This window comes from Protopterus annectens, chromosome 7.part0 (assembly GCF_019279795.1).
Source record: "Protopterus annectens isolate FY-2018-M chromosome 7.part0, PAN1.0, whole genome shotgun sequence".
Classification (NCBI taxonomy): Eukaryota; Metazoa; Chordata; order Ceratodontiformes; family Protopteridae; genus Protopterus; species Protopterus annectens.
Window position 1 is genome coordinate 496,842,501 of NC_056739.1, and position 13,976 is coordinate 496,856,476.

Here is a 13,976-nt window from a genome sequence, read left to right on the forward strand (position 1 = left end):
CCCCCCCCCTCTTTCCCCCTGACCTTCAGAAGAGTTAGATGGTGGTATTTTTCCTGCCTTTTCCTGTTGGGATACCTTTTCAGGTATATAGGAGGGCAAACTTTATCTGAGGTCATTTGGGGTTGGCAGGGGATTATGGGTGAGGGGAGGAGCTAGGAGCTCGGATCCATAGCTGTATAAATAGTTGCCGGCTCGGATCCGATATCGGATCCAAGACCCACAGGTTGCAGACAAATGAAGCCACCTACTCAGATGGAATGTTATGGTGAGTACATAACTTCTTATTAAATACAGCGTTAAAGTACAAGGTAATCCACTTAGGAAATTAAAAATCTAAGAGAAGACTGCATAATGAGATGTAAGATACTAACAGTGACCAGAAGGACAAGTACCTTAATGTTATAATTCAAATGAATGAGGTGACTGTGATAAGGTAATAGGAAAAGGTAGGAAATTGAAATTAATTGCATAGGGAGAAATATTTTCAGCAGCATTTGCACCAAATAATTTGCTGTGTTGTCCTAAAAGACTTTAATGTGTATACTTTGAAAAGGATGGAAGAAGAGATGGTGATGTGAATGGAACACAAGTACCTTAGGAGAATTACTAGTATTTCCTGAGGACAGCGTACTGCAGAGGTGTACAATGGTAAGACAGTTTAATGCCAAAGTAAATGGATGGTATTTCAATGGTGATGTGCTGAAGTACTTTTTTTCAAGGAGTAGGTTGTAGAAATATGGAATAACCTTTCTAAAGAATTTGTAGTATTTGATGGAAATCAAGTGTGTGTATATATATATATATATATATATATATATATATATATATATATATATATATATATATATATATGTGTATATATATATATATATATATATATATATATATATATATATCCACATGTATATGTATAAAGCAGCTGCAGTATGTAGGACAAAGTAGAACATTGGTTGAAATGGAACTGCAACTCTTCCAATATTTAAGGTAATGAATGGGCAAGATAGGCATAACAGTCCTTGTCTGCTTATGGATTGCATTTATCAGGCAGTGCTGATTAGAATTATTTTTTCTAAGGGGTGCACCCCTTATTGGAAATATGTTTAACATTTTCAGATTCCATTTTATATTCATGAGCGTCTTGTACAGTGCATGTTAAGTATCTTCTATTTCTGCTGTTCTTGTTTGTGTATCTGGACATTTGACCTCCCTGTCTGTGTTGGGGAGGTGTTTGCTTACCTGTAGGAAAATTTTGGCGAAATGAGTTCTTAGTGGGGCCTTTCTGACAAGATTAAGAATGCACTAGGGCAGCACTTGTTCTACAGGACTGAGTATGTGTCGTTCTTATTCTTTAAGGTGAGTTACATGGAAATTTACTGCGAGCGTGTGCGTGACCTCTTGAATCCGAAAAGTAAGGGCAACCTGAGAGTTAGAGAACATCCAATTTTAGGACCTTATGTTGAAGACCTATCCAAGCTTGCCGTGACCTCTTTTGAGGACATTGAAGACTTAATGAATCTAGGAAACAAAGCTAGGTAAGTTCCATCATTTACAGGAAATGTTTAGTGTGTGTGATGGTTATATCTGTTTGACTGTTTAGAAGGAGTGTGATGTACTGATTGCTTCAGTCTAACTTTCTCCTCTCCCTGAACTTTGCAATATGCATTTACTTTAATCGAAAGCTCAGAATTTTAGAGTGCAACAGACAGCAGAGATACAAATAACAAAATTACATCAAAATCTAATAATGTAGGACCAAGGCATCTTGGTAAAGCTGTTGGGGAAAGTTGAATAGATTTTTAAGAGTTTAAGTTCATTCTTGGAAGTTAAGATGAAGCATCCTAGACGCACGTAATGTTTGCTTGTGATGTCAGTTTTCATTCATTCCTCAACAAGTGGGTTTGGATCTGACCCTCTGATCCGACTCCAGACACTTTTTACAACTTGTGGATGTTGGAAACTCTTGAGTGCCTCCCTTAGCCTTAATGTTCTAGTCCCCTACTTTACCTCAGTTCTTGTTTTTTGCCTTCATGTATGGACGTGGTCACTGTTGGCTCTTGAGCTTTAGTGGTGTTTTTTATGAGTAAAGTAGGACATTTACTTTTTATACCCTTTCTAGTTATTTTCTATAAATGATTCCTCCCTTATCCTTCCTACACTTATTAGTGTAATTTAGCTTATAGTTGTTGGCTGTCTTTTCTTTCCTTTGCTCCTATACCCTTGTGGTAACTTCTTTAATTACCATTGTTGGTAATTTTTCACACACTCTTTTCCTTTCCCTTTAACAAAAAAAAAAAAAAAAAAAAAGAGAAAAACCTGATCTTTTACTATTATGATTGCATTTTTTCACCAGTATGGCTGAAACACCTTCTAGATTTAAAAAAAATGTAAAGATTGTGGTCATGAAATCCCTCTTACAGATGGACATGATACTTGTATGTAGTGTTTATACCCAGATCATTTGAAAGAATCTTGCAAAATTTCTAAGGGCTTTAATCCACAGCCCTTACTGGACTGGAAAAGTAAGCTTATTTTGAAAGGTTTATTACAGACCATTTATGAGTCTTATATGGAGCTCAAACCTCCAAGAGATTAGAGAAGGAGGAGTCCAGAAAGTGCCCGTCAGACTCTTCCAGATCCTCCACTCCTAGCTGATCCTAATGTTGAACCTACTCTCAAGATGTCTTAAGTGATCATATTAAAGTTTGTCGGATCTAACCGCTTCTGATAACTGTTCTACATTATCTAAGCTGAAGAAGCTCCCTAGGACCTGATAAGCATCATCTCTAGATCCTGATGTTCTTCATGTTTCACTGTTGCAGTCATCACATTTGGGTTATCCCTGCCAGGGTAGCCCTCGGCTGGCCCGAATACCAGAGACTTAGTATTTCTGCGTTGATTGCTGTCGCTTGAGGACTGATGTCATGTCGTCAGTAGTATAAAGTAAGGCAGCCAACGCTATTACATAGTCTTTCTTTTTGTGGAACCCGAAGCAGAAGCAAGTTCGCACGAGTGCCGGTTGGCCGCTACCTGAGTTTTCATCTGCCGAATTGAAGTTGAAGTATTCTAAAGCTAAGTACCCCATTGGGGGTCCTTTTTTTCTTGCACTGACAGACGTCAGAAAAAGTTAATTGTCTCGCTTGTGGAAAGCCAGTACCACACAGAGACTTCCATTCTTACTGCATCACTTGTTTAGGCCCAGACCACGACATCCCCCGTTGTTGCCTCTGTGCTTTGTTCAACACCAGAACTATCAGTCGTCTGGCCCTTGTTGTAGCCAGATATTTTCCAAAGTCTTGGTCCGGCGTTGGTTGCTGTCGCTTCTTCCCTGACGTCAGTGCGCCAGGGGTATATAAGAGGCATCCAACGCCATTTTCTTCTGTCTTTCTTGCCGCGCGGTGCCCGAAGCAGAAGCAGTTCGCAAGTGCCAGTCGGCCGACACCTGAGATTTTCGATTTGAATTTCAGTCCGAAGTCTTCAATAAAGTCCGAAGTCTTCAATAAAGCTAAGTACCCCTTTGGGGAACATTTTCTTGCCTCAGTCCGATGTCTGAAAACGTTAACAATTGCACTTCTTGTGGGAAGCAAATACCTCATAAGGACTTCCATTCCTATTGTATTCCTTGCCTAGGCCCAGACCACGACATCACAGGTTGTCGGTTTTGCGCTAGGTTTAATAAAGGAACTATCAAATAACGTTTTGACTTCGCACGGCATTACTTTGGTAGGAAAGTTAATTATATCATGCCGTCAGAGCAGCCGACGACTGCAATTCATAAATGCAAGGATAAGGACAGGCAGCCTAGGAATAAGCCAGACCCCGAGGCCTCAGCTGAGCCTGTTGCCGGTTCTCCGGTTTTCAGTGAGGTGTCTACACAGCCCCTGACGACCACAGAACTGGAACCCCAGATAGCTGCGGATTCCCAAGCGGAGTCTACTAGGCCGACACAGCCATCTACCGAAACCGGAGCAAAACTAGACACCGGTGCAGAGGAAACACCTTCGGTTGCAGAAGGTGTCTTCAGACCGACTACACTCGCCATTAAATCTTATGCTAAGCTTAAAACTCCTTTAAAACCTAAGAAAACTGTTCATCAGTCTACAGTTCAAGGCCCCATGCCTAAGAAACAGATGCTTAAGATGGCTGAAGATTTAATTACCCGTATCAGGGGTTCCCATCCCCCTCCTGATAAAAGACCAAGACAAGAGGAGGATTATGCATCCTCTGACCAGGTTTCTCTCTCCTCAGATTCTTCTGAGGAACAGGATTACACTTTTCCACCTTATGAGGATTCTGATGCTGAAGACTCTATTCCCTCAGCATCTCCCCCTGAAGACTACTCCTTTGGGGAAACATTACATACCATGATTCCTCCTGTTTTAGATATTGTGGATGATGATGTCTACTTGGAGTCTAGTTTAAATCCAGACTCTCTACCTCCTGCTCCAGCCAAACCAGACAGATACTACAGAGTACCTGACTCACACAAATTCCTTTATAAAAGCCCTGTAGCTGACCCAAAAACTATTTCCCAGGGTCCTAAGGGAACAAAAGCTTCTATGGCTAAAAATCCTGTGCCCTCTGAAAGAAATTCCAGAGCCCTAGATAGATGGGGAAAGAAAATATACACCTCAGCAACTCTGGCTATGAGAGCATTAAATTGCCAGTTTCACATGTTGAAATATCAACAATTCCTGATGTCTCAGTTAAAACAAAAAATTGAGCACACATTCAGAACAGCCTGAATTCAAGGAAATGCAGGATCTGTTGCATGCAGCTGAACAGGTGGGCAAGCATACTTTACAATGCGGATTTGATTCCTTGGAAGCTACCTGTAGAGCAGCTGTTACTGGCTCTGTCATACGTAGACATGCTTGGTTAAAAGAGCAAACCCTCCCTGACCATGTTAAAGCAAAATTATTAGATTCACCTTTACAACAGGATGTATTATTTGGTGTCAAAGCAGAAGAGGTTTTAAAGAAAATGGAGGATAAGGCAAAATCTATGCAAACGGTCAAAGATTTTTTTGCAGGTGCAACCCCCTTGCTTCAGCAGAAATTGGCCAACAAAAAACTGGTCCTTTCCAGCTTCAGACAGATCACAGAGGGGCAAATACAGATGCCCAAGGGGCAGAGGTCAGTCACAGGGGCCCTTACAAACCTCGCCAATGGGGTTCTGCTACCCAGAAAGGAGGAGAAGACAGGCCCCAAGCTAGCAGAAGGCAGACACAATGACTCTATCCTCAAACTACCAAGCAAATCTCTCCTGGCAACACCCTTGGGAGGAAAACTAGCATTTTATGCAGGCAACTGGCACGTCATCACAAAAGACAAATGGGTTCTAAACATTGTCTCTCAAGGATACAGATTCCACTTTCATACCTTACCAAGGATCAAAGGAATGCCAAACCTGCCACCAAATCAATGGGCAGAGGCAATTACAGCTCTCATGAACATGACAGCCATTCAACAGGTACCTACACAGGAGCAAGGACAAGGATTCTACTGAAGACTCTTCCTTGTCCAAAGAAAGGCCAAAGCATGGAGACCCATTCTGGATCTTTCAATTCTGAACACCTATCTGCAAGTACCAAAATTCAAGATGCTAACACTACAGTAGCTTCTTCCCATGCTGGGCAAGAATGCTTGGCTAGTCACTTTGGACCTCAAGGAGGCATACCTGCATGTCCCTATCAGACAAAATTGCAGAAGATACCTCCGCTTCATTGCAGGTTCAACACATTATCAATTCTTTGCACTGCCCTTTGGCTTACCTACTGTGCCCAGGGTCTTCACAAAATGCCTGGCACCAGTAATTGCATACTGCAGACAGAGGAATTAAAATATACTCATACCTGGACGACTGCCTTACTCAAGCAGAAAGCAAGGACATTCTTTTGAAGCATCTGGCATTTGTCAAACACCTTCTAAGTTGCCTAGGGTACACAGTAAACAAAAAATCAAAACTAGTGCCCTCACAAAACATAACATTCCTGGGTGTCAGCTTGAATACAACGGCCCAGATGGCTTATCTCACGCCAGACAAGCAACGACAGCTGTTTCAATATTTCAAAATAATGGCAACAAAGACCCAACTCCCTGCAAGAAGAATTCTGCAGGCCTTGGGATTCATGGCATCTTGCATTCTACTAATACCATTTGCAAAACTGCATATGAGGAAATTACAGTGGTACCTGAAAAGTGTATGGACTCAGCACCGCCACAGCTTGGAAACAATGATACCACTCATTCCCTGCCTTCAACAGGAGTTTCTGTGGTGGGCACAGGCATGTCACCTCAACAAGGGTCAGCCTTTCACCTTACCCACAGCCAGGCAAACTATGACAACAGATGCATCGGACTATGCCTGGGGAGCACACATGGCAGGACAGTGCATTCAGGGCAAAGGGACTTACAGATCAGAGACACCTGCATATCAATCAAAAAGAAATGCTAGCAGTGCAGAATGCCCTAACCGCTTTCAAGGACCTTCTGCACATAGGACAACTACTAATAAGGACAGACAACACCACAGTTATGTGGTACATAAACAAGCAAGGGGGCACACATTCCTACTCTCTATGCAGGCAAGCAGTGACCTTGTGGAACACTGCACTGTCTTACCAGGTTCAATTACAAGCACAATTCCTGCCAGGAAAGAAAAACACATTGGCAGACGACCAAAGCAGAAACATCATGGAGCCACACGAATGGAAACTAGATCCACAAGTATTTGCAATGATAGCTCAAAAATGGGGATGCCCAGGCATAGATCTGTTTGCAAGCCCCCACAATGACCAACTTCAAAAATTTTGAACAAGGACCCTTCCATCCACTAGCTTGGAAAGTGGACGCCCTCTCATTCATTTGGAAAACATTAACAGTGTATGCCTTCCCTCCACTGCCTCTTCTAGCAAATGTACTGCTGAAAGTCAGATTAGAGAGGCCACAAATGATTCTCGTTGCACCAGACTGGCCACGCCAGCACTGGTATCCAATTTTAAGGAATATGGCCCAGGGCCCACCATGGATTTTGGCACAAATTCGTCACCTGCTCACCCAGCGAGACAATCTGATTCTACACAGCCAGCTAAAGTCTTTAAACCTGGCTGCATGGCAAATTACCTAAACAACCAGCCAACACCTTTATCCAAAGCTGTTAAGGATGTCATTCTGGAGGCCAGGAGGCCCAGCACCAGGAAAGCCTATTCAGACAAATGAAAAAGATTTTGCGCCTGGAACCAGACTAAAGGCCTAAATCCCCTGGAGCTGAACATCCCTCAGATTCTACAATATTTAACTGAGATGTTACACAACGGACTTTCCTTTTCATCTATTAAGATCCACGCTTCAGCAATTTCAGCTCATTACAGCACAGATCCTCCTTTATTTTCAAATCCACTCTTAAGACAGTACCTCAGAGGGGCTAAGAACTTAAGACCGCCAAGGAGAGCTCCAACACCTACTTGGGATCTCAACTTTGTTCTGCAAAAGCTTACACTGCCGCCCTTTGAACCAGCTTTTTCAGCTGATTTAAAATTTCTTTCATGGTAAACTGCCCTACTACTAGCAATAACCTCAACTAGAAGTCTCAGAGCTACAGGCACTAATGGCAGTGGAACCTTTCCTCATTTTTCGTCAAGACAGAGTCTCTACGAACTAATCCTTCCTTTATGCCAAAGGTGGTATCCAGTGTGGCCCTAAACCAAACCTTTCACTTGCCCACCTTCTTCCCAAATCCCAAGAATAAAGAAGAAAGACTCCTGCACTCTTTGGACATTCACAGGCAATTACATTACTACGTGGATAAAACTAAGGCTTTCAGAAAAACTGACCAGCTCTTTGTAGCCTATGCTACAGGATCACAAGGAAAACCTATCCCAAAACAGACCACTTCTAAATGGATAGGACATTGCATACATTTCTGCTACACACATCATGGGAAACCAGTACCTGCTAACATTAGGTCCCACTCCACCAGGGCTACATCTACATCAGCAGCCTTTCTCAGGGGAGTGCCAACCAAGGATATTCTGGAAGCTGCTACTTGGAGTTCAATGCACACCTTCACCAAACACTATCACTTACCTCTTTACTCTAAGACTAGAGCTGGTTTTGCCACTGCAGTTTTGCAGGGCCTACTAGCTTCTTCTAACCCTGTTTGACTCCACCTCCCCTCCTTAGCTTTGGGATTCAACCCAAGTGTGATGACTGCAGCAGGGTAACACGAACGTAGTACAGTTTTGTACCTACCATAAATGTAGATGTTTACGTGTTCACCCTGCTGCAGTCCAGGTTACCCTCCCTACATCCCCTCTGAACCAGGTGAACTTATCTCTACCACTTTATCGTATACTACCTCTGTGGTGTATTTGCTTGTACCAAAGGGTTTTGTTTTATTTTTATATAGCCATATGTATATGTATATGTGTATGTGTGTGTATATATATATATATATATATATAATATATAATATTATATATAATGTCGAAGACTTTATAATCAATCGAGGAACGGTTTTAACATGGGTCGAGGTAGGTGTACAGTATTATTCCCTACTACAACCATCTTCCCTACCTCGACCCATGTTAAAACCGTTCCTCGATTGATTATAATGTCTTCGACATCTGTGTTTCCGACCTTATGCGTTCGACCATACGACTGCCGACCAAGTGATGTTCGCAATTTCAATAGTAAACCATATATATATATATATATATATATATATATATATATATATTTTGCCTACCTATTGGGGGCACCTGACATCTGGGGCAAGAAAAACTGAAGAAAATGGCGTCGGATGCCTCTTGTATACCCCTGGCACACTGACATCAGGGAAGAAGCGACCGCAACCGACGCCGGACCAAGACTTTGGAATTCGGGCCGACTGCGGGACCGCCTGATGGCAGGATAACCCAAGTGTGATGACTGCAGCAGGGTGAACACTCTAACATCTACATTTATGGTAGGTACAAAACTGTACTTTTCTACTCCAGACTTTTTCTGGTGCCCAGGAAAGCGGGCACCTGACGCCCCATCCTCAATCCATCAATTCTAAACACCTTCCTGGTAATCCCAAAATGCTCACCCTCCAGTAGCTGCTACCCATGCTCTCCAAGGGCGCTTGGCTAGCCTCCCTAGATCTAAAAGAGGCCTACCTCCACGTTCCTATCAGGGAATCATGCAGGACATATCTCCGCTTCATGGCAGGATCTCAACACTTTCAGTTCTCTACGCTTTCCTTTGGCTTATCTACTGCCCCCAGAGTTTTCACAAAATGTTTGGCTCCGGCCATTGCCTTTTGCAGACAAAGAAATATTCAGATTTACCCATACTTAGATGACTTCCTTATTCAGGCAGACAGCCAGGAAAAGCTGCTTAAGCACCTAGCCTTTGTAAAGCCCTTACTAACTTCCCTAGGGTACACAATTAACGAAAAGAAATCCAAACAGGTGCCCACCCAAAGGATAATCTTCCTGGGAGCAGGTCTGGACACAGCATTCCAGATGGCATACCTCACACCAGAGAAGCAAGTTTTCTTGACAGCCTACTTCTCTCAACTAGCCTCGGCTATCCGCAAGGAATATCCTGCAAGCTCTGGGGTTCATGGCATCTTGCATATTACTCATTCTATATGCCAGACTGCATATGAGGAAACTTCAGTGGTACCTAAAGAGGCTTTGGTGTCACCACTCTCAAGACCTAGAAACTTTTACCTATAATTCCTTGCCTCAGAAAAGATTTTCTTTGGTGGGCACCAGCATGCTCCCACAATAAGGGACTGCCTTTCTCCTTATCCCCCGCCACCCAGACCCTCACCACAGATGCATCAGACTATGCTTGGGGTGCACACCTGGACGGCAAGTGTATACAGGGCCAATGGAGCTTGCAGCAAATCCCTCGCACATCAGTCAAAAAGAGATTATGGCTGTGCAGCACACTTTGATAGCTTTCAAGCCCCTTCTCTCTCCAGGGGTTCTCCTGATCAAAACCGAGACAACACCACTGTGATGTGGAACATCAACAAGCAGGGAGGGACTCACTGCTACCCTCTATGCAGGCTGGCCAAGACCCTTTGACACACAGCCTCTGCTAATGCATCCGTCTCAAGTGTCATAACATAGTTAGGTAGGGGTTTGAATCCTGCAAATGGCAAGTGTGTGTGTTTGGCTGAGGGGGGTTAGTGTGAGGGTTGGGATGGTGGCCTAATGGTTAAGGAGTTTGCCTTACAAACACAAGGTGGAAGGTTTGAGTCTCACAAGGGATAATTGGCTAGGCTTAAAATGGCTCGCAAGGGCAGTTAGCTTAGTACTAATCTATGAATCTATGTAACTACACCTGTTAGCACAGTTCCTACCAGGATCTCTCAACTCTCTGGCACACCAATTAAGCAGAAATCTTCTAGACCCACACGAATAGCAGCTCAACAGAAGTACCTTCACCCTAATAACTCTGAAATGTGGAACCCTGAAGGTCGACCTCTTTGTCTCCCACACCAACCATCAGCTCAGCAAATTCTACACCAGGGAGCATCACTACATGGCTTGGAAAGTGGATGCCCTGTCCTTTCCCCTGGGACAATTTATCGGTCTATGCCTTTCCTCCCCTACCTCTCATCCCCAGGGTACTTCTCAAAATAAGGGAGGAAAAACGAAGGACCATTCTCATAGCTCCAGACTGGCCCCGGTAGCATTGGTACCCCTTGCTGCGTAACCTGTCCTCTCTGCCACCATGGCATTTTCCTCCGATTCCAAACCTCCTGACACTGAAGAAAGGCAAATTCATGCATCCCCATTTGCAGCCACTCAATTTGGCAGCTTTGCTTATTCCCTAACCCAGAACCAATCTGCCAACCTCAGTAAACAGGTTCCGGATGTTATCCATGAGACCAGACACCCTAGCACCAAAAAGTGTTATGCTGATAAATGGAAAATGTTCTGCAGCTGGATCCAGGCTAAGGGAGCCAGTATGGCACAGCCCTCCCTCCTCCTCATCCTGGATTTCTTAGCTGACCTACTACACAGTGGCCTCTCTTTCTCCTCTATAAAAATTCATGCCTCTGCTATTTCTGCTCATTTTCCCCACTGAGTAGCCCCTTTTCTCACACCCTTTGATCAAACAGTTTCTAAGAGGTGCCAATAACTTGAAACCACCCAGAAGGGCACCAACACCAGCTTGGGACCTTAACTTTGTATTGGAAAAGCTCACCCCCCCCCCCTTCGAACCAGTTTATTCTGCAGAGCTAAAATTTCTCTCCTGGAAGACAACATTCCTTCAGCCAGAAGAGTCTCAGAGCTGCAAGCACTTATTCATCAAATTCCATGCAGATAGGGTATCCTTCAGAACTAACCCATCCTTCATGCCCAAGGTGGTGTTCAGTGTGGCTCTCAACTAATCCATTCATTTGCCTACCTTTTTTCCTTCTCCCCAGAACAAGGGGGAAAGAATTCTGCACACTCTGTATGTGTACAGACAGCCCAGATTCTATCGAAACAGGACTAAATTCTTCAGAACGTCTGATATACTGCTGGTTAGCTTTGCTACAGGGGCAGAAGGTAAAGCCATCTCCAAACCATTTCCAAATGTATAGCACACTGCATCCATTTCTGCTGCAAACAGTTTGAAAAGCCCCCCCCCCACCAAGGCGGTCCGGACACACTCCACCAGAGCAGCCTTCACCTCTGCAGCTTTCCTCAGAGGAGTCCCCACCAGGGACATCCTGGAGGCTGCCACCTGGACATCTGTTCACACTTTCACCAAACATTACCACCTGCCTCTCCTCCAAATCCAGGGCAGGGTTTGCCTCTGCAGTCTTGCAGGACATCCTAGCCAGCCCCTAGTTACTTTGACTGCCTCCATCCATTTTTTCAGCTGTGGGAAGCAACCCAAATGTGATGATTGCAACAGTGATACACGAACAACATAGTACAGTTGTGTACACTTGCCATAAATGTAGATTTTAAAGTGTATTCACTGTTGCAGTCTTGGTTTCCCTTCCTCCCTCCATCCCACCTTCTTCTCTTTCCTTACAAGGGACATATTGGTATTTGTTTTCCACTAGTGGGGTTCTTCCACCAGAACCTGGTTTTTACTTGGGGGCTCCTGACAGGTTAGGGCAAGAAAAACTGATGTAATTGCGTCAGCTGCCTTTCTTTATACTACTGATGACCTGACGTCAGTCCTCAAGCGAAAGCAACCGATGCAAAAATGCTAAGTCTACAGTATTTGGGCCGGCCGAGGGCTACCCTGGCAGGGATAACCCAAATGTGATGACTGCAACAGTGAGTACACTTGAACATCTACATTTATGGTAAGTGTGCACAACTTTACTTTCCTTACCTTCTTCCATAGCCCTTCCTAGAGAGATCACATCATTCTAGGACTCCTTCACTGGCTACTTTTTGTTCTTCCAAGAGTCTGAGAGAAACAGATGTGGATAGAATAAGGAGGAAATTTCCCTTGGCACAAACACAGATGGGAGTTCTCATGACTTCTTTGCCCATTGGGGTCTGAATACCTTTACCAGTACTACTACACCTGTTTTGGCTTCTTCTCCAATCAGACCTTCGGCTTTGGAGCTCTTGGATTCGAGACGTCTGGAACCATCAGTGGCAGATCTGAAGATTGTTGTATCTTCTGCTCTGATACCTTCTCTGAGTGGACCGGTTCCATGTATGTCAGAGACAGATGACTCTTGAAGCTGTAGTGCCATTGCTGGATCCGAGTTGTTGGAGTGAACCCAGAAGTTGTTGGAGCTGACTCTACCCCTCGGAGCCTCAGCTTTGGACAGCTTGGCTCCGACCTCTGCCTCTGGTGTCTGCCTTCTGGTAAGATGGATACAGTGGTCTGGAAGCATGTTTTCTCAACACCATCGGCCTCCTTCTCTCTGTGGCATTCTGCCTGTGAGGTAGTGGAGAGATCGTTCTGTACTTCTATTGAAGAGTGACCCCCCCCCCCCGAAATCCTTCTTCCCAGTCTCATACGTCTTTGTGCTTGGAGCCTCAACACACTACTCCACAGGGACAGTCAGCCCAAAGTCTCCAGACTAGCCAGCAGGTTATACTCATATCTATTTATAATCTCTAGAATATCCCGCCTCGGAAGTCCCTAGGAAGAGAAAGTGCAAAAGGAGGTATTTAGACTCTCCTCAAGAGTCTGTCACGGAAGATATCAATTTTAGTGTGGGGGAAGGGTCCCCAAGATCACCACCTGCTGAAGTCTTTTTTGGAGACATTCTGGAGATAATCGCCAAAAGAGGGTTGTTTGTCTGCCAATAACCCTTCCCAAGAAAAATTGGTATTCCTTGGAAGCCTTTGAGTCTGGCCCAATTACCCCTGGGGTGACTCCACCCACTGAGCTCATTGATCTCTAAGCGGGTGTGAAAGGAACCAGACACTGAGGCGATCCATAAGTGACCACAATTTTGGCTCCACTGCAAGGAAGAGAAATTTGGAGCAAAGGAGAACCATTATATACTATGGTTATAGCGGTGGCCACAAAGAAGGAACTCGCAGAACAGAGTTCATCTGTCCATCCCCCGCAACAGGGAGGCAAGGGAATTGGATAGATTTGGGAAGTGTGTACATTACTTCAGTGATTTTTGCACTTGGGTCACTGAATGATTTGGCACACTTCTCCAAACTTCCGAGGGATTTGATTAAAGAACTCTGTAGATCTCTGGAAACATCTCTTCTGAGGCAGAGAGCTTGGTATCTACACAGTTGGTTCCCCTACACTCTTTTTTAAATTTGTCCATGAGGTTCATCTCGCATGCAGCCGAAGGTACATCAAAGGCGGCGGGTTCAGGCATTTCCATTAGGAGACGTGCTTGGATGTGCCTGTATGATTTCATGGAGCCCTTCAAGTCTTTCTTAGTCAATGCTCCCTTTGGAAATTCTTTGTTTGGCACCAAACTTTGAGACACTATCCAGGTCTGAGTAGGATTGTAAGACCCTGTGTGCAGTGGGAGTGTTTTTC

General features: G+C 44.2%; 1 protein-coding gene across 1 annotated transcript in view; it reads left to right on the forward strand.

Annotated features, from left to right (window-relative positions):
* The window catches only part of KIF1C (kinesin family member 1C), a gene marked incomplete in the record, with an annotated part of 1,373,479 nt that overhangs the window by 637,983 nt on the left and 721,520 nt on the right, over positions 1-13,976 (forward strand). The window contains 1 exon segment of the mRNA XM_044077100.1: positions 1,354-1,532. Coding sequence (XP_043933035.1) covers positions 1,354-1,532 — 179 coding nt within the window.